The sequence below is a fragment of the Varanus komodoensis genome, unplaced genomic scaffold (assembly GCF_004798865.1).
Source record: "Varanus komodoensis strain SLA01 unplaced genomic scaffold, ASM479886v1 scaffold4, whole genome shotgun sequence".
NCBI classification, from domain to species: Eukaryota; Metazoa; Chordata; class Lepidosauria; order Squamata; family Varanidae; genus Varanus; species Varanus komodoensis.
In genome coordinates this window covers 11,356,151-11,382,113 of record NW_025335941.1, presented here as the reverse complement: position 1 = coordinate 11,382,113, position 25,963 = coordinate 11,356,151, and the positions used below count along the sequence as shown (strand labels likewise).

Below are 25,963 nucleotides of genomic sequence, written 5' to 3'. Positions count from 1 at the left end.
ACTGGCATACAATATATCCAAAATTAGACCCAGTGTTGCTGAAATCCACACCTGAAAAAATGCACAATAAACTATATTTAGGACTAAATGAATTTTAAAATCCAGTTTTCAATATCCTGGTCCAGAACTGGATGCCCCGGCAGTAACAATGATTCAAAGAAAGCATAGATACTACTTCAGTGTGTGGATAGTACAAGTGACTACATGTAAAAAGGCGCATGTATCCTTGTGTGTATTATGCAAATATAAGATAAATAAGACCTCAGTATCCTCTTCAATAAGATATGCCATGATTTGCCACTAGGACTGTTTTGTCAGACCTGTAGCTGTTCTTTGAAGGTGCTATCCTATGCAGGTTGAGGCAGAAAAGAGGCCTGCAACTCCCAGATGTTTTTAAATTATGACTTAAATTCTGTCTTAGCTCATATGATTAAGGTGCCTTTTATGGCGGGTTGTCCCTGATTCCGTCCCATGATGCTGCTGTAACCATACTAGGCCCATCCTGCTCCACTTGTCTGGAGCCAGTGCTCTTGGCTGTGTGTCCTATCCCAATTCTGTGGTGGTCGTGAGGGAAAGTTCCATGCAATTAACTCCAACCACATGATAACATTTGGTCAAAATCATCACCTAGGAAACAGGCCCATCTTCCTGTGTGTCTGAGCCTCAAAGTTTGATAATCATTTGTCGGATTTAGACACGTTTTCCTGGAAATGTAAACTTCCTCTGTTATTAAAATGCTAACCATGTGTTAAAATTGCTTATGTATAGTCATAGACTGGCACCACTAAAGAAGCCATACTTTGTTCATGGATTAATCCTTTTAAAAAATCTGCTGCAAATGTCTATATCAGAGTCATATCATGATTGCCTCCAACCCCTTATTGGGACTCCTAACAACTTTGTTTGTCTCTCAGGAAGCTGCAAGCGCCTCCTTAAGCACCCTGTATAAGGAGACGGTCCACCCCTGAATTGACCTCATTGATTCCCTGAGAGCACTTGCAGTGGAAAACAACTTGGCATTGCCAGCGATTGCTGCGATTGGACACCAGAGCTCTGGGAAAAACTCAGTTCTAGAAGCCCTGTCTGGAGTTGCACTCCCTTGGGGCAGTGGTGAGAATGCCCAATCAGCTTTTGTCCTTTGACATGTTTAGCATTTCTGTGTGTGAATGTGATGTGGTCATTGGTTGCATAGTTCGCTGGCTGTTTAATTCCCTTCCAAGGAAGCTAACTTCTCTCCCTCACTACTGTCCTTCCACCAGGGAGTAAAGACCATTTCATTCCATGAGGCTTTTGGCCTACTAGTGGAGCTTTTTAATCTATTTTATTTATCAATTTTGGTAGAAAGGCAGGATATAAATTAAATAAGTAAATGCATTAAGAAAGCTGTCCTCTGACTGCTCCCTGTGCTGAGAAAGGTGGCAATGATGAGGGAAGACTATCTCGGAGGTGGCTCCAAGCTGGTAGAATGACTGACACTTGCTTTGTTCCCTTGAGGCGCCTGACAGAATTGTCACTCCATCCCTGCAGGTCTTTAAAATACCTTAATTTTTACATGCAATTCGTGTATGCAGCTTTTTATTTGACATTTTTCTTGTTAGTTTTTATATTTCTGGCTCTCTATCTTTTCCTGTAGTTTTGTTTTGTGGTGTTGTCTTGGATTTGTTGCTACTGCTGCTCCTGTTGTTGTTCTTGTTTTTTGAATGGGCAGAATAATACTCCCTTTAAAACAATATAATGAAGGCAGCAAAGGACAACTAGATGAAGTGTGATACTTCCTTCCTACTCAAAGACATCAGCTATGTTGGATGGTGTTCTGCTAGTTTAACCAACCTTTTTTGTCATTCTATGTTTCACTGACATTTAAAATAGAGAAAAGTCTTTTTCTTCTTTATCTTAATCCATTCATTTGATACAAAAGTGTAACTTCTTGCTTTTAATAGGTATTGTTACCCGATGCCCCTTAGCGCTCAAACTGAAGAAACTGCCGCATAAAAGCAAGTGGAAAGGGGACATCCAGTATTCAGGCAAGATGTGCCCACTGACTAGCCCATCAGATGTAGAAGCTGCAGTAATCAAGGGTAAGGGTCATGCACTATGCAATTCTATGCATCTTTACTTAGAATGTTAGTAGAACTGCAGCCTAAAACTAATTACTTTTCTTATGTCCCCTTGTGGTTGAGATAAGATCTCAGAAGAGCTAACCAACCAAAATGTGTTGCTGCCAGAGCCCCTGTCTCTGCAAGGGAACAGAGAGGGCCTTCTTTCCCACCCCACGTGCTCTCTGCTGGTGCATCCGGTAGTTGCTGAAGACACGTGAGTCAATGTGCTGCCCCTCCGGTTGTAAGCTGGAAGGAAGAGGCCGAGGCATGCTGTGCCCAGTCGATTACATGTTGGTTCATTTTGTAATATGTTGGAACAATTGCTGAGTTTTCTGTAATCTAGTCTGATGTTCTGCTTTCCCTTGATAAATGTAGCCCAAGATGAGATAGCTGGAACAGGAGTGGGCATTAGCCACAATTTAATTAGTCTGGAAATCAGCTCTCCAGATGTTCCAGACCTTACTCTGATTGCTCTGCCAGGGATTGCAAGAGTGGCGGTGGACAACCAGCCACAAGACATTGGCCAACAGGTAAGTTGGGTGAATGGTCTACATTGGTAGGATCTGAAAATCGCTTGACTGTTCCCTATCCAAGCCTATACTTCACATTAATGCTGTTTTTATCCCACCCAGTTCTGCTTCTGGAACAGAGTTCTACTGCAGCTTTTTCTGTGCTGTCTTCTTTCTTTAGAGTTTAGCTTTTTCTCCAGCAGAAGGTACTAATTGGTTTTTACAAGAGGAACCATGAAAGCCCTTTGCATATGTCCATGCAGATACATCAATAAATAAATAAGATGTAGTAATGTGCCTTGCCCAGCCCAGCCCTAGACCTTACACAGCACCAAGCCTTTCATATTGCTGCACATGGAAAGTCTAGGCGAGGAGGCTCCCATGCATTCTGGCTCCCTGCATCCTGTGGTATGCATGCATGCTTTGGGGACATCAGCATCAGTGTGTGGCCGTCTGGAGGCAGTGTTGATGCTATGTAAGAGCTGAAGCCAAGAGGCATGCTCTCATCCTGAGCCCCACACGTGTGGACAACAGAATAAGATCCCTGCCGGAACAGCCTAGCAGTCCCTTCACACAGTGACCAGCCAGCTCCCCATGGGACCCCTCAAGCAGCATGTGGGTGTAACAGTACCATCCTGCCCATGTTCCCTTTGACTGGATTTCAGGACCCTGCTGCTGATCTGGAGGTAGCAATGAGCCATCAGGACTAGGAGCCAATTATAGCCTTCCCTGAATTTGTCCAGTCCCCTTTAATGCCATCCAAATTGGAGTCTATCGCTTCCTCTGCAAAGGACTGATAAAGGCAAGTAAGTGGCAGGGCCTGGTAGGAGTTGCTGGCTGCAACACCTTCTCATGCATTTTGGCGGGTGACTGCAAGTTTGCAGGGAGATAACCATGCTGTGCTCCATTGCTATTGTGAAGGAAGGATAATTATGCATCCTCAGCATTGGAAAAAAAAGTTGACTTATGCCTCTAGGTTTGTTCAAAGTTCTACCTATTGCTATCATCTTTATCACATACAGCACAGGTCTTATTGTCTGGATTTTGTTGCAGATAATAGCATTGATCAAAACATATTTGCAAGCACGAAACGATCAATTTGGTGGTGGTGCCAAGTAACATAGATATTGCAACCACAGAGGCACTGAAAATGGCTCAGGAGGTAGACCCTCAGGGAGAGAGAGCGCTTGGTAAGTGAATAAAACTCTTCAAGCTTTTTAGCTGCAGGGAAAATGGTTATTGTTGCAAATGATGTTCATTCACATGTTATTCTTTCCAGTTTGACTTTTATAGAGCAGAAAGCCCATGTCACTTGGTTAGCTTCTGACTGTTGGTGCAATAGTATCTGAAGCCACGCCACTCTTGAAAGACCATCTTCACTCAAGTGTGTTCCATATCTTGGGTGAACCCCTAGTTGATGCCCCATTTCCAGGCTCGGTTACCGTACAGTAAATTCCTCTTGAGGGCAGAATGTGCTTCCTCGGGAATGCTGCATGTAATGGTTGAACAGAAATCCCAGGAACACAGCTTGGTTAGCCAGGAGAGGCTCCTCGCTGATGGATCTCCAACATAGTGCTTTGCCCAGTGGGCTCAGCACACACTCCTGGGTAATTCTGCTCCATTGCACATTTTGAAAATACTCTGTTTGCACAAAGAAGTAGCTGGATATTCTGGAAGGAGGAAGGAAAGGTGGGAATGATGTCGGGACTCAGCATGGCTGTCCAGAGCAAGCCTGGATCAACTTAATGGGCAGCAGTCATGGGTACTAAGCAGCAGATACACAGAATATGGTCCAAGACAATCAGTTGGACTCCAGAAGGTGGGACAGGAAAGTAACAGCCTGCAAGTTGTTCCAGTAGCACAGAAAGTGCAGTTCCTGAACCCTACTGCTGGATTCCCCAGTTTGAGCCTTCACTGGGGGCTCCCCTGCTCTCCATCTTCCTCTCTGAGTGGTGGAGATGCCCCTTGACAGAGAACTTAACCGCTGAATTTAACACTAAATGTAATGCTACATGCATTTCACCCTTTCAAATTTCCCTTTATCATGGTGCTCTCTGAAATAGTATTTGAATGATCTCAAATCTGTTTCATGGGGACATTTTAAAACTCTGCCAAACATGAGCAACAGTCCTCCTTTCCAAGCGAGCAAATAATTGGTGGGCCATGGGCAGTTGTGGGGGAAAGGAACAGGGCCATCTGGGAATCTACCTGGAAGTCTCACACCTTAGCCCACTTGCAGGTCCGACTTCTTAATCCCAGCATTGAGCAGACATGTTTACTGAGTGCCCAGGATGTTCAGAGACAGCCTTTTTTTCTCATTGTGCAAGGTTTAGGCCTGAGGTCTAGATTAGAATAAATCCTGATTTTTATCAATAAAAGAAGCCTTTCCTTATTATTTATCAATTATTCCAAAGACATTCTGACCAAGCCTGATCTGATTGACAAAGGAACGGAGCAAGAGGTAATTAACATCGTCCAAAATCAAAGAGTTCCTCTGAGAAAAGGATACATAATAGTGAAATGCCATGGACAAAATGACATCAATGACAAAATGAGCTTGGAAGAAGCAATCCAGAAAGAGAAAATTTTCTTTGAGGCGCATCCTGTCTTCAGGTAGTGTTTACATAATGTTCTTTCTTGGCTAAAATCTGAAGCTGAATTGAGGCAATTTCTATAACAGAGGCCTGCTCTCCTTTCAAATGCATCGGGCTGTTCCATGGCTTGAAGATGTGCAGTGGAATGCCCAGTGTGAGGTGCTTTGTGCATTTTGATGTAGGACGGGCAAGAATAGGCAAGAGGTGAGGGACCCCTGAGTATCTAAAACTTGGCAGAGAAACATGGCTCTCGTAAATATCATACTGTGTTTTTGTAAGGTTTGCTTGACTGTGAAATATGTCATATTGAATATCATATCAAACCTCCACCTTTTCAACCTTTTTTTGGCATCTGTGAACATGAGAGTCAGTTTATTTAATTATTTTTACACAATACTTTGTGCTCAAAGTAATCAAAGGCAATTGCCATAATAATTATTAGTAGTATAACATTACATTTCTGTACTGCCCATACCAAAATTCTCTGGGTTGTTCACATTTAAGTCACCCATCCAGATTTCAACCAGGGCTGACCCTGCTTAGCTTCCAAGATTAGGCAGAATGGACTTCAGGCTATATGGAAGCTATTTAATTATAAGACATTGCAAGGACTTATTTAGAACATATCAATATTCCAGAAACTCACAATGGACATCGCTCTGTCAGCCTTGCAGTTGCTTCAGGAAGGGAAGGGGAACAGGTTGCCCCTGTGCAGCTTACATGGTTAGCCATATCCAGCTTTTGTGGCATGGTGTTGTACATTACTAGCTAAGGCAGAGCAGAGGGATACATACCTCTGTTCACACTCCCATACATTTTCTGCCTCAACTGATTAAGAAAAAACAACCGACTCAGGGCAGAGTTCCTTTCCTTGTTTCCTAACTATTTCCCATGTTACAAGGTGGGAAAGTCTACATGATGTACCCTCTTTTAGCTCAGTAAACTTTGATGCATGGCTCAGAGGTGGACTGGAAAACCCCAAACCACTCAGTTTCAGCATTCAGAGAAAGAATGTGGTGTAGCTGGACCCTAAGTTTATGGTGTCTAAAGCAATAAGCCCATTTCTGTTTCTTTAATTACTCCTCAAATTGTAACCTGTTTACATAGTCCCAGAGAATTAAGTGGAAGTCTGTTGGTTGGTTCACAGTTTAACTTTGTTCTGATCCTGTGCCTGGACTGAGGCCTACATACACAGGTCTCAGTCATGTGAGCGATTCTCCAGAAAATATCTGGGAACTGACCATGCAATTGAGTCTTATGCAATTGAAAGGAGGCTACAGTTGTGCCTGGGAACTCAAAGCTGGACATGGTGTCCTCCTTGGATTTGGAGGGCAAGCACACTTGGCTGTGGGGGTAGGAGGAGGCCTGCCATATCCTTATGGTTCAGTGCAGAGATAGTGATCAAATCAGGCCCAGCGGAGCAAATGTGGGAAAATGTCTTCTTACCTGTATGCAAACAATGTTTTGAGTCATTTCTATATGTGATTCTTCCTTTTGTTCCCTGCCAGCTACTATCCCACTGCTGGCAGAAAGGCTTACAGAGGAGCTGATAGGACACATTATTGTAAGAGAATCCCAGTTTCCTTAAAGAGCTATTCCTTGAAAGGGCTTTGCCATCACAGATGAATGTATGGAAGAGAAGAAGTAGATATTGCCTCCCCTGTCCACTTAATGTGCATTGTGTGAAGGGCTCATCACACAACTATTGGGAGTAGGGCCGTGCTAGTTACACTGTCCCAGGTGTGCACAGAAAGTCTTGTGTGTGAGCACCTTTCCCTGTGCATTTGGGGGCAGCATCCACAGCTCCTGGGAATTGTGTGATGCCCCTTCCATGTGATTCTTAAACCAAGGGGATTTCTGCTATAGTGTATAAAAGTATATCTGCATCAAAGTTTTACAGTTTGATATGGCACTTTGAAATGAAAAATAATAATAGCATCAAGAATTCTATGGATAAAATAAACTCAGATTTTTCTCTTTGCTGGGACCAGCATTAAAATATTAAGAAATTTATTTGAGCATAAGTGTTTGTGAAATAAATGTGTTCCAAGTACTTATAATGGAATAAATGTTAGTCTGTGAAGTGCCACAAGACTGTTGCTTTTGCTGCTTAATGTGACTGCCTCTCTGGAAATGGTCACATAAATATTGTCTGATTTATACAAAAGATTAATGCTATAATAATAATGTAGGATCTTCATTTCCGTATGTTCTTCTGTTTTTTGGATCATGGCTGTGGCTAGCCGTACTCTTGTCGCCAATTCACCTACGCAAGTGTTGGGGCTGCTATTGGCCACAAAGGGGGAAAACACACGCACTGGGATTGTATGTTTTCCTTGCTTTAGCTAACAGCAGTGCATGTGTGCATATGGGTGCAGGGGAGGGACTTGTTTTGAGAAATCAGTACAGGTGGGAACATAACCACACCATGGCCCAAATTTGTCCCATCCTTCCTCATAACTTTTTGTGGATTGCCCAGGTCACATATTCCTGGCTTTATGCGGCAGAAATGACATATGACATGTGGCTTCAACATACCTTTTCCCTGCATACTTGTTTGGCACTGGAGACTGCTATTTCAAATGAAGGACTGCTGAAGTAGGGAAGGGTTTGTTTACCTATTCCCTTGTGCTTCTTTCACCATGCAAAGCTGCTCTTCCTGGCAGCTGCTTCCCCATGTGTTTTCAGCCACAGGGGAGCAGCTTGAGAGAAGAAATCCTGAGTAGAAAAAATGGCTGGAGGTGGGAAATATTATCCCTCAACAAGCCCTGGCCTCAACAGGAATTATTCATATTTGTACAATTTGTTTGTCCTGTGTGGTTGCATGCCTCAGAATATTTATTTATTCAAAAAAGACAGCAGTTTGAGGAGTGGACAGTTTCCTGCCCCAGTGGATTTGTTCTAAACAATGCAGGGGGTGTGGTGCTTGTTGTAGTTGTTGTTAGTCGCGAAGTCGTGTCCGATCCATCGCAACCCCATGGACAACATTCCTCCAGGTCTTTCTATCTTCCACCATCCCCCAGAGTCCACTGAAGCTCACGCCGACTGCTTCAGTGACTCCATCTAGCCACCTCATCCTCTGCTGTCCCCTTCTTCTTTTGCCATCTGTTGTTCCCAACGTTAGGCTCTTCTCCAGGGAGTCCTTCCTTCTCATTAGGTGGCCAAAGTATTTGAGTTTTATCTTCACTATCTGGCCTTCTAACGAGCAGTCAGGGTTGATCTCCTCTAGGACTGACTGGTTTGATCGCCTTGCTGTCCAAGGGACTCGCAGGAGTCTCCTCCAACACCACAATTCAAAGGCCTCAATCCTTCGGTGCTCAGTCTTCCTTATGGTCCAGCTTTCACTGCCATACATTGCAACTGGGAAAACCGTAGCCTTGACTATACGCAGGGTGATGTCTCTGCTTTTTAGTATGCTGTCTAGATTTGCCATAGCTTTCCTCCCCAGGAGCAAGCGTCTTTTAATTTCTTGGTTGCAGTCCTCATCTGCAGTGATCTTGGAACCCAGGAAAATAAAATCTGTCACTACCTCCATTTGTTCCCCATCTATTTGCCAGGAAGTGAGAGGACCGGATGCCATGATCTTAGTTTTCTTAATGTTGAGTTTCAAGCCAACTTTTGCACTCTCTTCCTTCACCCGCATCAAGAGGCTCTTTAGTTCCTCTTCACTTTCTCCCATTAGAGTGGTATCATCTGCATATCTGAGGTTGTTGATATTTCTCCCAGCAATCTTAATTCCAGCTGGTGATTCATCTAGCCCCGCCTTTCTCATGATATGCTCTGCGTATAAGTTAAATAGGCAGTGTGACAGTGGTGTGGTGCTTAGGTGTATGCTTTGTCTCTCAGCCAATTTAATTTGCTTGGGTCACTGGACAAGTCCGTGTGGGTAGCCTTTTAAAAGTGTGCATTGTTGGCCTAATTTCACAACACCCAAACTACAATGAAATTAGTGGTTTCTGTATCTCACCAGCATTTGGCAGCAACACTGATCTCAGTCAAAATGTCAGATTAATCAATTAATCATTTTATGAATTCACCCAAATAAGAGCCATTAAAACACTCTATTTTGTGAGATTAAGACTGAACACTGAAAGCCAGTGTGGTGCAATGTTTAAGAGACCAGGTCTGAGACTCAGGAGATCTGGGTTCTAAGTCCCAGTTTGGCCATGGAGCCAATCAGGTGACTGGGCCAGTCACAGACTCTCAGCCTAATTTATTTCACAGGGTTGTTGTTGCAGGTATAAGATTGAGGGCAGGAGGAGAATGGTGTAAGCCATTTTGTGTTCTTTAAAAAAGAAAAGGGCAGAATATAAATCTAATAAATAAAAATGAACATCTTTCTTTTATTTTGGTGCCTTGCTCTTTCATTCAGAAATCACTACCAGCATTAGAAAATCAAATAAAAGACAAACTTGAAGTAGCACATATGAAGCTTCAGCAATGTGGCCAAGGTGTGCCTGAAACTATGGATGAGCAGATGCTTTACCTTATAGAAGTAAGTATGATTATGGGTTGGGCAATAAATAGATGTGTGCTTTCATGGTTTATTTCTACATTGCCTGAACACTACAACATGATATAGTAGAAAATTTAAAACTAACTATCTAGAACTCGATAGGTAACTTAGTTAAAAGTTTATATGAACTAGACACTATTAAATGTTTCCCATCTACACAGTTTAGCTTGGCAGAAGACATATTTCTAACACCTTTCTTTTCTTTTCTTTCCTTTTCTTTTCTTTTCTTTTTTCTTTTACAGAAAATCCAAAATTTCAGTAAAAGCATTTCTGAAAAAGTGGAGGGTCAGGAAATTTTAATGGATGAGCAAAACTCAAGAATGCTTGCAGGAGTGTGAATCTGTTTTAATGACTGGCAAAATACCGTTAATGGAAATGCACTAAACGGTAAAGTCTTAAAAGATTTCTCTACAAATGACCATTTCATCTGAGTACTCAGATAGTCAAGCTGAATACCACCAAACCATGTGTTTGTATTAAGTTGGTTATAATGGGACAGAACCTGGGAGAGAGTCTGGGCCTGCCAGGCAAATCATGCCTTCCCCTGTCCCCATCCGTTGGAAAAGTTCTGAACAATGTGGATTGTTTCCAGGTTCACTGTAGCTGCGTTGTGTTGCAGCCCTTTGTGGTTGGGTCTGGGACGTGGTCATGCTACAGGATACAAGTGCTTCAAAGGCAAAGTTGTCCAGCAATGATCTGGACTCCTTCACTCTCCTACCATTTTTACAGGGGCAGTCATTATTAACATAAGCCTGACTGGGTGCCTGGGACCTCTTGGCTTAATAATTGATTGTGTTGCTCTTTCAGTAGGAGGCATTTTGAAAGAAGTCAGCACCTTTGATACGAAATACCGTGGCAAAGAACTCCCTGGGTTTGTCAGTTACAGGACCTTTCAAGAAATTGTGAAGATGAACATAGAGATGTTACGTTCACCAGCTATTGAACTCTTAAAGGAAGTTGCAGGTCAGTTCTGCAGTGATGCTTTACTTTCTATTCCCAAATCTGATTTCTGTAAAGTGCTTTGACAAATGACTGAATGTATCCTTTCTGGATGCTTTGTAGGCATGTCTAGACTTTAAATGGAGCCCCGTTGGTGGGATGGGAAGATAGGATATAAATCAAATGCATAACCAAATGGTCTGGGAATGCAGTTGAAGAGACATACAATTGTTTGGAAGCCCTTTCTCTGGATAGAGAGAGAAGTCCGAAATTGGAGACCTTCCCAGATCAGCCACAGGAAGCTCTACTGCCATTGATATACTGCTGGCAGCACCATGTCCTGGTGGCATCTGGCACAGGATGTTCTGGGGGAGGTGATGGATCCACAGCGATCTGCACCCGCTCAGTCCCTCACCAGAGCTACTGAAATGTCAGCTACTGTTGTTGGATTCAGTTTGAGGGAAAACTGTTTACTGGAGGGTGAGGAGATCAGGCAGGGCGTTGGTTGCAGCAGATGTTCCAGTGTGGATTGTTCATCCAGTAAGTAGGCTTGATCTGCCCTGAGTTGCTCGCTCATTTTTTGGATAGGCCACTTTTAAAGGTGCAATGCCACTGTCCTATTTCTCTACCCTCTCGTATTCAGGCTGAATGAATCTGAAATCCAGCCAGAGTCTGCAAGCAGCCCTAGTAAGAACCAAAGTCAGAATCTAAGTCAGAACTTTACAAATAACAATGCAAAGGAGAATAATACAAAAGGTTTTGGGGAGAATGTAGTCCAATCCAGGCCAAGGTCAGTTATCAGTTTGTACCCAAGCAGAAGGCAGAGCCTATAGGCAAGTTGCAGGCTGGACCCAGAGTCAAACATGGACCTTGTGTGGGTTCACATGGCACAATAAACCACCATACCCCTAATGCATCCAACAGACAATCAGGCACATTGTGGGTATGGTGCCCTGCTTTGTTGTTCTGTTCACAGAGTACACCATGGGAGAACTAATGTTCTCCCTTTCCCAGCTGAGAAAGTGAGCCATCTGGGGCTCTGCACAACCTACCTACCTACCTACCTACCTACCTATCTATCTATCTATCTATCTATCTATCTATCTATCTATTTTAGCCAGCAAACGCTGGCTTTAAAGTTGGCTTCTGCAGCAATCCTTTCAACAGCTATGAACAATCCCACCAAGGTGCTCCAGCAGTGCACCTCAACAAGTGCACTGTCTGTCGCTTGTAAACATATTTTTAAAAATCATGTCTCCCATTTGCTACCCTTGTGCAACTGCAGATGCCTGCAGTTAGACAGAAACAGCAGCGGTGAAGTGGGGGGAGAGCAGTAAAGGGTGGGGGGAACCCTGTTGGTGAAGCACTCACCCTGCTCAGTGTCTCCCCTCTGCCAGGTTCACCACAGCTCTCCCTGTGTAACTGCAATCATCTTTAGTTAGAGAAGGCTTACATTAAAAAAATAAATTTGCAAAAACTGGGTGGATTTTTTTAAAAGTTTGGAAAGCATGGGCAGCCCTTCCAAGGTAGCCATCACAAGGAGGAGCTAAAGCCAACTTTCTCACTCTGACAAAAAAAGTCATGGTGATCCCAAGATGTTTTACAATGGGGAGTGGGGCAGCTCTGCTAACTGCTCCCAAATGCCATGTGAGTAATTCTGTGGCGGCTGGCAGCACTGGTCGCCCGGGAGTCACTTGGCTAGAGTGGCAAGGGTGTCTCGCCACTATTGCCAAGCACCTCTGTCTTTCTTTGGGTAACTCACAGTGTGCCACAACATCTGGGTTCAGATGACACAGTGGGCCATGCAAAGCCTATAATAGGCCCTGGCTTATAACCAAATCATAAGGCAGCCTGCCAAAACCATGCCAGGTTTACACACTGCGCTAACTCAGTCACTGTATCTACCCGCTTCGGCTAGAATCTGCAGGTTTATCATTTGTGCTGCAGGCTTTAGCTTTCCATATATGAATCTGTTGCCAAGTCATCAGATCTTGTTCCAAAGGATTGATTAGCTGTCCTTAGGAAGAGCTTTTAACCAAGTTTATACCAGATCTTTCTTAGTTTAGGAAGCAGCCTTCCTCTGTCCTGGTTCTTTGCTATTGCTTGGGGTACACTGTTCTTTCGCTTTACCCATTCCTTGTCTGTCTGCCTCTGCCATACCAGCTCTTTCATTATACTGCTGTACCTACGATTGTGCCAATCCCCTTGCAATGCAGCTAGCTACAGTTCCTGAAACTTCTTCTGATGCTTGGCCCTTGCTTAGGGAGCAAGCTGAACAGAAGTCCACAGACACTGTGGAACTCTGGTTACACAACCAGCAACCTTATTCCATAGCCTGTGCAGCACAAACAAAAACTACAAGTCTTGTGCAGAGAAGGGGTAAACTGCTTGTGCAGGATTTGTGTTAACTCAGCTACTGATGAGCATCCGTGCAACAGCCTGCTGCGCTTTGCAGGAAGTCAGACTCACAGCCATGAGACAGTGGTCCAGAGTCTGGGGAGCCAAGGCCAAGGAATCGGATGGTTTCTCATCCCCCGCCCCCCCCCCGCTAAAAAAGTTTTTCTTGCACATCCCTAGCCGCACCTCCTCATCCTGTTATAGCTAAGTATTGATCTTGCAGTTACTGGCTGTTACTATTTATGTTGTCTTTCATGAAGTTGAAGTTTTAAGTAACATAGAAGTGGAATGGATATGAATTTTGCTACCTGGATAAACTGTCCACTATATGTTGAGACCCAAATAGAATGAAATTTCAAGAAAGAAAAGGAAGGAAGGAAGGAAGGAAGGAAGGAAGGAAGGAAGGAAGGAAGGAAGGAGGGAGGGAGGGAGGGAGGGAGGGAGGGAGGGACAGCCTGCCTGCCTGCCTTATTTTAACATTCATTCATTCATTCAGGATATTTATATGCCGTCCTATTGCAAAAGCCTCAGGACGGCTTACATAAATAGAATACAAGTCTTTTAATCTTTATCAACTTTTTATTTTGGTTGTTATCTATCCCAAAAGGTTATTTCTTTCAATTAACTTGTTCATAAATGAAATCTTTCCCCACTTTTTTGATCTCTCTCCCCCCCCCACCTCAGTGCTTGAGATTATTTTTAAATATGTCATATCTTTATTGTTTAAATTTTAATATTTTGGAATAATTAAAATGCTGATCATTTAATGATAATATCATAATTAATATCATTATGATAGCCACTGCAATAGCAGAAGTTATACTGCAGTTTTCTTCTGGCCCTCCTGGACCAGTTGTGCTTCCTTAAGCCTCTATTAATGCTAGAAGAAAGTATGGGAACAAATTAGACCAATTTTTCAAATTGTCTGGGTCAAGAAACAAAATTGCTTAGCTGTCCTGTTCATATTGCCCTTTCTGCATAGCTCAAGATCTCCCCAGCAGGAACTGTCCAATAATCAATGAGAAAAGCAGGGAGCTGGCCAACAGGAAGGTACAAAATTTAGATGCAGCCTCAGAACTGTTTAGCCTTTGACCAAGCAGCTTTATGGGTGATGTTGCAGCTGCCCTTTTCCTAGCCTGTCATCAGAGTCCTGATGTAAATTGAGTTATCTGCCCTCTTCATGAGCTGCCAAGCAGGCATTCTCGGTCCAGCTTAAGGCTTCAGCTTGTGAACATTCCCACCTCTGCTTTTATGGTCTGATGGTGAACCAGGTGAGTCTAGAGTGATGAGACAACAGGTGGGTTATTGGTATCCAGGGCTCTCTTGATTGGCAGCACGGTTCTCTACTGCCATGCAGTTCAGCTCTTGTCTCATCTGCAGAACCAGGATACTGAACACTTTACTGCTGCCCCTGCAGTTAAGATCTAAACCTAGGCCACCAAAGAATGCCACACTGGCCAACAGGGAAAAAGAATAGTACCTGTGATTTGCTCCTGGAAGAGGATGCTACCCATGCTTCTACGAAGCCAAGGATGTGCTTTAAATACAGTGTCTGTCTGTGTTTTAAATGTGTTGCCGTATTTTGATTCTTTTTGTCACTGTTGGACATGGGTTTGGTTCTTATTTTTATGTTATATGGCACTTTTAAACGTTTAAAGTTTTGCATTTTTGTGCTTGTATTTCATCATGTTGTATTTTATGGTTTGAATTGCTGCGAATGGCCAAAGTGCTTTGGCCACTGAGTGGTACAAAAATGGATTAACTAAACGAAGAGTAGGTATAAACCTCTCAAATGTGTCCAACTGGGTATCATAAGCAGCACCAGGTATGGCTTGGAGACACAAATATGCCATCTTCCGGCTCGGATGTCTGCCCAAAAATCTCCTGGCTTTGAGAGTCTGTGCCTGGTAATGGAAACTTAACAGGATTGGAATTCTGCTGGTGTACAATCTACCTAGCCAAAGCAGCAAGAGGTTGTCTCAGTTATGTTGCTGAAAACACCAAAGCTTACCATCTTGGGGGACATAATTAGTATATACCACAAGACCACTTTATCTGGAAAAACTGGGGATTTCTGACTGTCAGGACAAGCATAGAAAACCATTCCTGCTGTGGCAGGCTTGCCAAAGCACAAGTACCTACCCTGAGTAAATGACAGGAGTAGTGTTTGGCTGAGACCTAGCACACTAAACTCCTATGAACCCTAGAGGTTATTTAAAAAGAACAAGTAGGAAGAGTTGCCAGCAGCTTGGTGGGCTCCAAATAAGGTTTCTTGGGATGCATTGGTACCCAGAGGGAGAACATTGCCCATCCCAGCTCTGGATGTTGTGGATCAGGTAAAAGTGATCTGTGAGTTGATTCTGTTGGGTTTGGAGAGATCTGATCTGGTTTGGCTTTCATACTGGTTCTCATCACTGCCACCTTGAGGGACACATTTTAATGATCCACTCTGGACCTTAATGATTTCCTAATGTTGCTGGGGTCCTCCCATTTAGGTGGTTGCTGAGTCTTGGTTTGTTTTAGTTCTGTTTGGCAGACCAACTTTCCTTTTCTTTCACCAAGAAACTGTATTACTGACAGATAGTCCATTTGAAGTGCTTCCTAATTTTGTCAGTCTTAACTTCTGTTTAAATATATATCTATATCCTCTTATTTTCAGAGTGCAGGAATCCGTATTGGCACCCAAATTCCCATGATAATTCGGACTTGCGTTCTCCACGATTGTGCTGAGAAGTTGCAGACTGCAGTGTTGATGCTCTTGCAAAATAAAGATCACAGTACGACTTTCTGCTTCAGGAGGAGAAACATGTTGCTGGAAGGAGGACCAGGGTAAAGGAACAGATCAGCCGTCTAACCAAAGCTCAACGGTGCTTGGTAAAATTTCCCATTTAAACAGGCAGCGGTAGCTAGTAATAGGGAATATCATTCAGTGAGTTACTCATACCATTGAGTAACTGAATTAAATATTTATTTTGTTCATAGTCCACAATTGTTTAAAGTGCTCACACTAAACAGCTTAGGGCCTGGATATCTAAAGGAGTGTCTTCTCCCATATACACCATCCCTTAGATCAGGTCCCTCTCCATGAAGCACCCTTGAAGGAGATAAAGAGGGTGGCTATGAGGGAAAGGGCCTTCTTAGCTATGGCACCCCATCTGTAGAATCATCACCCCAAGAAAATATATCCTGTACCGTTGTTATATGTGTTTTGGCACCAGATCAAAGCATTGTTATTTTCTTACCATGTTATGCTATTTAGTTTTATACTGGCTTTTAAACAGTTTGGTACAAGTGGAATAGCTGTTACTAGGTATTGTTTTGTTTATTGTTTGATTATATGCCTGCCAAATTGTGGATGTTATGACAGGCAAGTTATTCATATTATGGCAAACTAGATGTGAGTACCATAGCACAGTATACTTCAGTTAAATTAGACTAGAGCTGCTATTTGGGCCTATCCACAAACAATACGCTTGTGCATTTCTGAGCACAATTCAAAGCATATGGTCACCTATAAGGCCTTATTACAGCTTTAGACTGAGACCTCCAAATATTTTGGAATACAGGTGCCAGCATTCCTTAGTACTGATCATGCTGTCAGGGGCTGATGGGAATCGGAAAGGTAGGTCTTTTTGAGGTACCAAGCCTTATGAAGTTTGGTTGAAAACCATTGAAGAAGCCTTTCTATTTCCACAGTCACACCTACAAACTCTTCCACAAGGGAGATTTTCTACACCTGCCTTTTTGGCAATGCAAAGTACTCCCATTTGTTTTACCCCTTTTAAATGGAAGCTGGACTCCATTTTATTCTGAGGCCATGCTTGCGTGTTGATTTTTGTTTTACTCTGGAACCAGTCAAAGATATAGTAATGGCTTAGAATATAACTGTAAACAGCAATAAAATGAAACTAATTTTACCTTATTGTGAGCCATCATTTTCACTTGCATGTACAACACCCTCCCCCATTTCCTCATCAAAGATTGCAGAATGTGGAAAGTACAATGCTAGATCATATGACGCAAAAAATAAAAAAGATGAATTCCAGCTGAATAGCTCAAAGGTTCTCTGTAATTCACAAATCAAGAAAAGCATCTTTTTAAACATTCTGAATTACATACAGATACCTAATTCTCTCTCTCTCTTGTTTTATTTATTTATTTATCTGGAATTTTTGTATGCTGTCCTATTCGCATAAGCCTCAGGATGGCTTCCAACATCATAAATAATCAATCATACAGACAAGTACATATAAAATCTGGATTCATCCTGGCTAAAAATTAAAAATCAATAAATATTAACAATTATTAAAATATTGTTTAAATAAAAAGGTCTTGGCCTGGCGCCGAAAAACAAATAACGACGGCACCAGGCGGACCTCTCTGGGGAGCGCAGAGAGGCCTCTCTTACAGGCCTTGAATCCTTAGTAGCCTTTAACAAAAATTAACACTTTCCTAGAATCACAGAATTTTTAGCCAGACACAGAAAGACTATAAAAAGTTTATTCCTTGTCACTTGAGTACAAAATACACATTGTATTTCTGAAACTAAAAAACCCCATTTCCTACCTAAAACTGTAATGATGGATAGTTAACAATTCTGCAGGATTTATTTTGAATAATGGCACTTTATTACATAACCTATTGTATCTCAGAAACCTGATGTGAAAGTTTCTTCACAATCAGGCACATTTTTAAAAAGTGAATTTCAATAGCAGCAATATTATGTCAGTCCATTCAAATCAAAGGGGAAGGGGGGAAATCAATGCCATTATGTTTATGATCTAGTCTTTCTACAGAGTAACATACCTAGGCACAGTAACATCTTCATAAATCTTACAAGAATGCATTAACTGGAAAGATTTGTCTGCTTAACACATTCAATTTTGTCAGTGTTTTACAAAATGAGGTAGTCATAAGATTAAGTAATTAATGTTGCTTTCTTCTTTCCTTTTTTCATAAACTTAGTATCTGGAGTTGACAAGAGTGAACTGTGCACAGCGCAGCTTCACAAGATATTTATTCTTTGCTTAGAAAAGAGACAGAAAATGTTGAACTATTTGTTAGTCACCGCTTCTGGCTTCAGCAACTCAAGATGCATCTGCTACATGTCTAGCTGCCAATCCAGAACTCTTATGTGACTTCAAAATGCTAGCTACTTCATTCTTCCTCCATCAGATATATGACCCTGGAGTATTCTCTTTAAAAAATGGAAGTCCAATAGTTTTCTGAAATCAGCTAATCTTGATTATACATGCATAATGGAGAAAGGGAAACATTCAACTGAAATTGGATATATACTTGATTTCAGAATTAATAATACCAGCAAAAAGTATAAAGAATTATGGGTACCTGAATATATAAGATGTATTTTTCATCTGTCAGTGACATTTTAGAAGAATGTCTCCTTTCATGTAGTATTTCAAGTCCCGAGTTTTCCCCGAGTCTTGAAAATCTGGGCTAGCCAGCAGCCCAAATATTCACTTCACTGCTATACTAATCACTAAGAAAACACTATATACTGAACAACACTTTAAGTAACGAGATGTTGTGCTTGTATTCCAAAATAGAAACAGCAATTTACAAATTTGGTTATAACTTAAAAATAAAATAAAAATAGCTGTGAATCCTCAGAAATAAAGGAATCTTCAGCAAGTAGTTGGTGAAAGGAAATGCTGGCCACCCGACTGTTGCCATCACAAAATACAGACTTTTGCAAAACCTAATTTATGCTTGGTAGACTAATTGTGCTTGCAATGGCACCAAGCATTTGCAAACAGTCAGGTTATAGTCACTGTATGAAGTGTTGAGGACCTAAAAGTCATTTTTAAAAGACACTTAATATAAAAATTGGGAAGGACAAGAAAGGCTTTTTGATCCACCACTGAAAGAAGCAATCCAATGCATCACTGGGGCAGCAGTCATTCCACGGGGAGAAGATGTGGCAGAGTGGAGTCGTCATCATCTGTTTGCCTGTCAGAAAAACATGCACAACATGTCAGCACCCCTGCCCAAAAGTCCTGAATATGTGGGTTTTTACTGACCGCATTTATAGTATTAGTGAACAACTATTTCAAGATTGGTAACACACTCAAGAGGAAAATCAGAGGGGGACTTCCGGTAATGGCATCGAGACAAGGCAGATGTGATTAACGACCCTCCATCATTATCACGCTGGTAAATGTCCAGTGGTGGGCCGTGAGCCCAATCTAAGCCCTGTCGGGGCAGAAGATAAGTGCTGGAAATCTCCCAGGTGGTGTGGAACAGCAATTCCATGCCTACTGGGGGAGAACCAGGCATTTTCAGCTGGACAACACAGGGAGGAGATTAGCCTCCCATTAGTCTCCGACATACCAGAAGTTTAGTTTAGGAATTTCTCATTGGATTTACTGGGACACATTTATTTTCTGTTTTTTTTACATTATTACCTGTGGGAACGCTGGGTTTTTTTGCTAATTGATATAAGGGGGGGAAAAAGGGAAGCCCTCCTTTCACAGAACTGCAAGCGGCAACTGAGATGAAGGAGAGAGACGGGGCTGTTTGTAAGTCAAGCAAAGGCTTTCTTTTTCTAATCTCTCCAGGGCAAAAAAAATAAAAAAATAAGCAATTAAGGTGGAATTGATTGATAGAAAATCTTTCTCTATACTGGACTCCTGCCAAGGATATCTAGATATCTGCCAAGAAACTTTTGTATTATGTAGCGTTTTTCTCTATTTTATGATCATCCTTGGGTGAGCATTGCTTTCCTTTCTTAGAAGGCTATTTGTGGAAAAGCTGTACTTGTTACTAATTGGTATGAGAACAAAGAAAGTAAGTCCCTTTGAGGGAGGGAGGAAGCTTCCCCCCCGCCCCGCAGCCATCTAACATTACGGGGAGAGGACTTAAGGCTTGTGTAAAAGCTGAAATCGTGTCTCTTAAACCTCCTCAAGGGCGAAAACTAAAGTAACAGTTACGGAATTAAGCTATACCAAAATATAACTTGTTGAAAGTTACTTTTTGTGTTCTTGGCCATCTATTCACTTTCTGGGACTTTTGCCAGAAAAATTGGATGACTGCCAAAATATTCCTGCCAGGCTAATTAGAAGACTGTGATCTGCTGACACTCGGTGGACATTTGAATTATTGCAAGCTTCCCCCCACCCCAACAATTTTCTGCTGACTCCGGTGGACATTGGAATTACTGCAAGCTTTCTCTCTTTCCCCCCCCCAACGATTTTCTGCTGACACCTGGTGGATATTGGAATTACTGCAAGCTCTTTTTTTTTCTCCCCCTTTTTTCCTTTAGTTCTTCTTTCTTTCAACTTCACCTCTCCTTTCTGTTTTTTTTCCCCCTCCTTTTTGGTGAATAACTTTCATCATGAGGAAAACACAGACCTCTTCCTCAGCTCCCTGTTCAGCGACTCAGAGCCCAACTTACCAACCTAAGATAGAAGAGATGGCAAAAAGCTTAAGGGAATTGCAAACAATGACTTTGGCAATACAGACGGCCTTAACAGCTTTGCAAGCATCCCAAGAGAGAATGCAAGCTTCTCAAGAAGCGATGGTAACACGGCTGGAGAGTATGTCAAGTGAACAGAAAGAGCGATGGGATAAATTGGATAACTCTGTTAAGGAGATAACAACTCAGCTTTCTGATGTTCGATTCAAAGCTGAACAGAATACACAAAAATTACAGCAAACACAGGGAAAGCTAGAAATGGTGGATAAAGAAACACAGATAATCAAACAAACATGTAAGTCAACATGGGATGCCGTGACCGTATTAGAGATGGAAAAAGCAACTTATTACTTAAGATTTCAGAATATATTAGAGAAGAAAGTGAGAACTTGCAGGAATTGATGACCAATATGCTGGCAGACCTCTTAGGTGTAGGTAATGAAGCCATGGAATTGGGGATCGACCTGATATATAGGGTCAATTCAAGCTATACTAGAAGAAACAAACTCCCGAGAGAAGTTCATGTCAAATTTTCTCTAAGGTCTATAAGAGACAATGTTTTGAGGGATACACGTGAGAAACCATTAAAGAGAGATGATCATCAAGAAGTGAAGGTTCTGAAATAAATACCATGGAGATTTAGAGATGGGAGAAAGAAATACTTATTTCTTACCACGAAATTGATTAAGAAAGAGATTGCTTTCAAGTGGTTAATACCAGAAGGAATATTTTTCACTTGGAACTCTGTAAGATATAGATTAGACTCAATTCTCAAAGCCCAAGAATTCTATGAAAAATTTAGATCGATGCTCGAAGAGGAAGAACCCGGCATTGCAAAAGAAGAAGGAAAAAGTACTGAAGCCATGGAAGTAACAGTATCATTCGGAAGAAGGAGAAGTAACGAATCTCGACCCACAGCAAGAAGCACAAATTTTGGACTCAAAGGAGAAGAGAAAGGGTAGAGCTGTAAAGGCGAAAAATAAGTAGATATGTATATGTACATATATGCATATATATTTATATAATTTTTCTTAAATATGGCTACAAAAAGAGAAGGGAGAATTGAGTTCCTCTCCTTAAATGTTAATGGACTGACTGGACCCGCTAAGAGAAGAAGGGTTTTCGCCCAACTTCAAAAATGAAAATTAGATATAATTTGTTTACAAGAAACACATATTAAGAAGCAAAGTGTTAAACTTTTGGAATGTTTAAAACTGGGAAAATTGTTTGTATCTTCTAATTCTCAAAAGAAAAGAGGTCTAGCACTCTATGTTAAGGAAAAACTGGAACCTAAATTTATTCTTGCTGATGAGGAAGGTAGAATTCTGATGGTTGAAATTACAATTAAATGGAAAAAAGTACTTTTAGTGGCAATATATGTACCAAATGATCATCAGGAGACTTTTTACCAAAGATTACACGTTACTTCTACAAGTGGATTTCCAGCCGATGTGTCTAATGGGAGATTTTAACGCAATTGTGGATAAACAAATAGATTATAAGAATGTTAGTAAAGGAAAAAAGGGTAGGAGGATACTCCCAAAGTCCTGCTCTAACGTGATTGAGGAATTTAGACTGACAGGCGCTTGGAGGCACAAAAATGTATCTTCCGCCAAATACTCTTTTTACTCAAATAGACAGGTCGTGGTCTAGAATTGATATGGTTTGGATAACTCCAGACTTAGTACCAGATCTGATAGAAGCTGAAATAGAGACAAATGTCTGGGCAGATCACAACCCAGTATTCTTATCACTAAAAGGAACTGTAAGGGCGCCCAGATGGAGCCTAGATAAAGCATTGTTAAAAGATAAAAAATTCACAGAAAAGATGAATAAGGAAATGCAAGTATTTTTTCAAATCAATAAACCAGAAGAAACTTCTTTACAGAATGTCTGGGATACAGCCAAAGCCTATGTTAGAGGAGTGATAACACCATACTCAGCACAAATAAATAAAAAGAAAAAACAAGAGCGAGCTCTGATAGTAGAGGAATTGATGAAATGCTGTAGGAGGACCCATCAAAACAAAGTCTTAAGTCTCAGCTGTATATTTTAAGGCATAAGTTAAACCTTTTGGATACAAATGAGCTTACTAAACAAATGAAATTGACCAAACAGAATTTCTTTGAAAATGCTAATAAACCAGGGAGATAGTTAGCACATAAAGTTAAGAAAGAAAAAGAGAAGAGATTGATCGTGAAATTGAAAGACAGAGAAGGACAGCTACATTCACAGGGTGCACAAATCAAGAAAACAGAGGAAGACTTTTTTACAAAGCTTTATCAGAAGGAGGAGATTTCAATCGAGAAAGTTAAAGAATATATTCAAAAGGGAAAGTTACCAAAACTACCAGAGAAATATCAAAAATTATTAAACCAAGAAGTCACGATCATGGAAGTAATAGAAGCAATCAAGCGACAAAAGAATGACAAAACTCCTGGCCCGCATGGACTACGAGCCGAGTTTTACAAATCTTTCGAAGCAATATTTGCTACACTCTTAAAAGACATATGTAATGAAGCATTGTTAAATACTATGATACCGACTACTTGGATCGAGGCAAATATCACATTAATACCGAAAGAAGATATGGATGTAGCACAGATTCAAAATTACTGACCTATATCACTATTAAATGTGGATTACAAAATGTTTGCTTCCATACTCGCAGAAAGATTAAAGAAGTTATTAATAGACTTTATCCATCCAGACCAGAATGGCTTTTTGCCAAAAAGACAAATGAAGAATAACCTGAGAACTATCTTGGATATTTTAGAATATTATGAGATACATACTGAAATACCAATGGCCTTATTGTTTTTAGACATCCAAAAAGCCTTTGATAATGTTAATTGGCAGTTTATGAAACAACAGATGATTCAAATGGACTTTGGTGAAAGATTTATGAATGCGATATCAAGTATTTACCAAAAGCAATCGGCCAGGATCTTAATTAATGGAGAACTTTCAAACCCTATAGAGATTCAAAAGGGCACAAGACAAGGATGTCCTCTGTCACCCTTCTTGTTCATTATGACTTTAGAGGTACTGAATAGATGTGTTAGGGATGACGAGGGTATCAAAGGAACTAGAATTAGGGATGGAAGTTATAAATTGCAAGCATTTGCGGATGATCTGGTTTTTATAATGGCGGAACCTTTTTCAACAATGCCCAAACTTCTACAATGGATTGAAGAATATGGTGAAGTTACGGGAATGAAAATAAATAGAGAAAAAACAAAATTGTTAGTCAAAAACCTTACGTGAGAACAAAAAGAAAGACTCCAGGAACAAGTAGACTTGCAGATTGTTAAAAAGGTTAAATACTTGGGAATCTATCTTACAGCTAAATGTACTACCTTGAAAGAAGACAATTATGATAAATTATTGAAGGATATTAAAGGCTTTTTGGAAAAATGGACCAATTTACAATTTTCTTTGATTGGAAGAATAGCTCTTGTCAAAATGAATATATTACCTAAACTTTTGTTTTTGGTTTTTTTTTATTATTATTATAACATTTCTATGCTATGCATTTCTATTGTTTCAAATGATTCCCATAAAAATTGATAAAAAATTCTTTGATGACTTAAACTTTCATATCTCGAGGTTTATCTGAAGAAAAAAAAACAAGGATTAAATTAAAAATGCTTCAGGAAGCTAAAAGAAATGGAGGTTTTGGTCTTCCTGATTTGATGTTGTATTATCAAGCGTCTGTTTTAACTTGGCTAAAAGAATGGGTAACGTTGCAAAATAAGAGAATTTTGTATCTTGAAGGCCATGATGCAGATGGGATGGCATGCTTATATGTGGTATGAAAAAGCTAAGTCACATGGGTCCCTTCCTGAGTCATTTTATTAGAAGATCTTTAATGTCAGTGTGGGAAAAACTAAAGCTAAAACTGTATAATAAGTTACCAAGACGGCTTTCACCTACAGAAGCTTTTGTATATCCAAATGTATTGAACTTTGAAAAGATCATAAGATATGGCGATATCCTGGATAAGGATGGTGGCCTGAAACTGGAGCAAGAAATACAAGAACAGGGACTTAATATTTCCTGGTGGTATAAGGTGCAGATGCAATCAAGATATGCTAAGGATCGTAAAACATGGGGGTTCTATAGAGACCTTAACAGAATTTGATCAAGTGATGCTTAAAACAGATGAGAAAATTATTAAAAGACTATATGATTTTTTACTTGACAGGAAAACGGAAGGAGATCAGGTTAAGGAAACTATGATAATATGGGCACAAAACTTTGGATTTAATGTTGAACTAGAAAAGTGGCAAAAACTATGGGAAAGAAACATTAAAGTAACTTTAGCAACTTTGTATAAAGAAAACTTATATAAAATGTTCTATAGATGGTATTTGTCACCAAGTCAACTAGCTAAGATGTTTCCAAATATGTCAAATAGATGTTGAAAATGTAAACATAAAGTGGGTACTTTTTATCATATGTGGTGGACCTGTGACAACGCAAAAAAGTACTGGATTAAAATACATAGATGGATGGAGGAAATATTACAAAAACCCTTTGCTTTTAAACCCGAAGTTTTCTTGTTAGGCATTATACTGGAAGATGTTAACAGACAGGAAATCTATTTGATGTTGCATCTAATTACAGCAGCGAGGATTGCATTTGCTCAATATTGGAAAAGTGAGGAGCTGCCCACCAATGGATTGATTCTAAGAAAGATCTTGGACTGTGCAGAAATGGATAGACAGACTTTATCGTTGAAGGAGAAAGAGGATACTGATTTCTATTGAACTTGGGACTCTTTTTATAATTGGCTGGAGAAACAGGACTTGGCATAAATTTAGAGATGTTTTTCAAACTATGATAAACTAACTGGAATTTGTTATTAGAATGTTAAAAAATATGTAGTAGGAGGATGACCCAGTGAATCCAGTGTTAATGTTTGTGATGTTTGATTTTTTTTTTTTTTTTTTTAGTCTTAGTTTAAAAATTTTAAAGAGGAAAATCAGAGGCTGAATCAAGTAGTGTCCATATACCACAGAAGGATCGGGGCTTCTTTGCCTACCTTTTTTCATACCTCGATACATAATCCTGCAACAGCAGGGGGTTGGACTCCATGGCCTTCATGGCCCCTTCCAACTCTACTATTCTAGGATTCTATGAAAATAATATAGACCAACTTTATCCCAACCTGATGATGGGAGTTGCAAAGCAGCACATTCAGAGATCATCAGACTGGGGAAGGTTTTGGTTTGATAGAACTATGTATGAATTCTCAGGACACAATGACCTGTAGGTAATGAAAAGCAGCAGTGATGGGTGTGACTATCGACATCTTTGAATTCCTTCCCCAAACAGAAAGGAATTGTTGCACAAGAACTGGGTCTGTGTGTTCACTGTGTAAAACAGCTGCCACACATTTAACTTAACATGAGCAATTAAATTAAACAACATCACACTTCAGGTTCCAGGTGTGACAGAAGTGGACAAAC

At 40.7% G+C, this 25,963-nt stretch overlaps 2 protein-coding genes across 2 annotated transcripts in view; one reads left to right on the top strand and one right to left on the bottom strand.

The window, feature by feature from the left end:
* Positions 1 to 860: 860 nt before the first annotated feature.
* Positions 861 to 16,971, top strand: LOC123029125 (interferon-induced GTP-binding protein Mx-like). The gene is given in 12 exon segments (XM_044441740.1): positions 861 to 1,110; positions 1,941 to 2,078; positions 2,475 to 2,638; positions 3,669 to 3,798; positions 5,023 to 5,221; positions 6,310 to 6,329; positions 6,711 to 6,766; positions 9,575 to 9,697; positions 9,961 to 10,052; positions 10,440 to 10,729; positions 15,676 to 15,827; positions 15,830 to 16,971. Coding segments are annotated over 12 exon segments (1,731 nt in total). The 3' UTR covers positions 15,947 to 16,971.
* A 559-nt stretch (positions 16,972 to 17,530) lies between these two features.
* The window catches only part of TMPRSS2 (transmembrane serine protease 2), a 32,105-nt gene continuing 23,672 nt past the window's right edge, over positions 17,531 to 25,963 (bottom strand). The window contains exon 14 of the mRNA XM_044442153.1: positions 17,531 to 19,024. Coding sequence (XP_044298088.1) covers positions 19,013 to 19,024 — 12 coding nt within the window. The 3' untranslated portion in view covers positions 17,531 to 19,012. The remainder of the gene's footprint in view (positions 19,025 to 25,963) is intronic.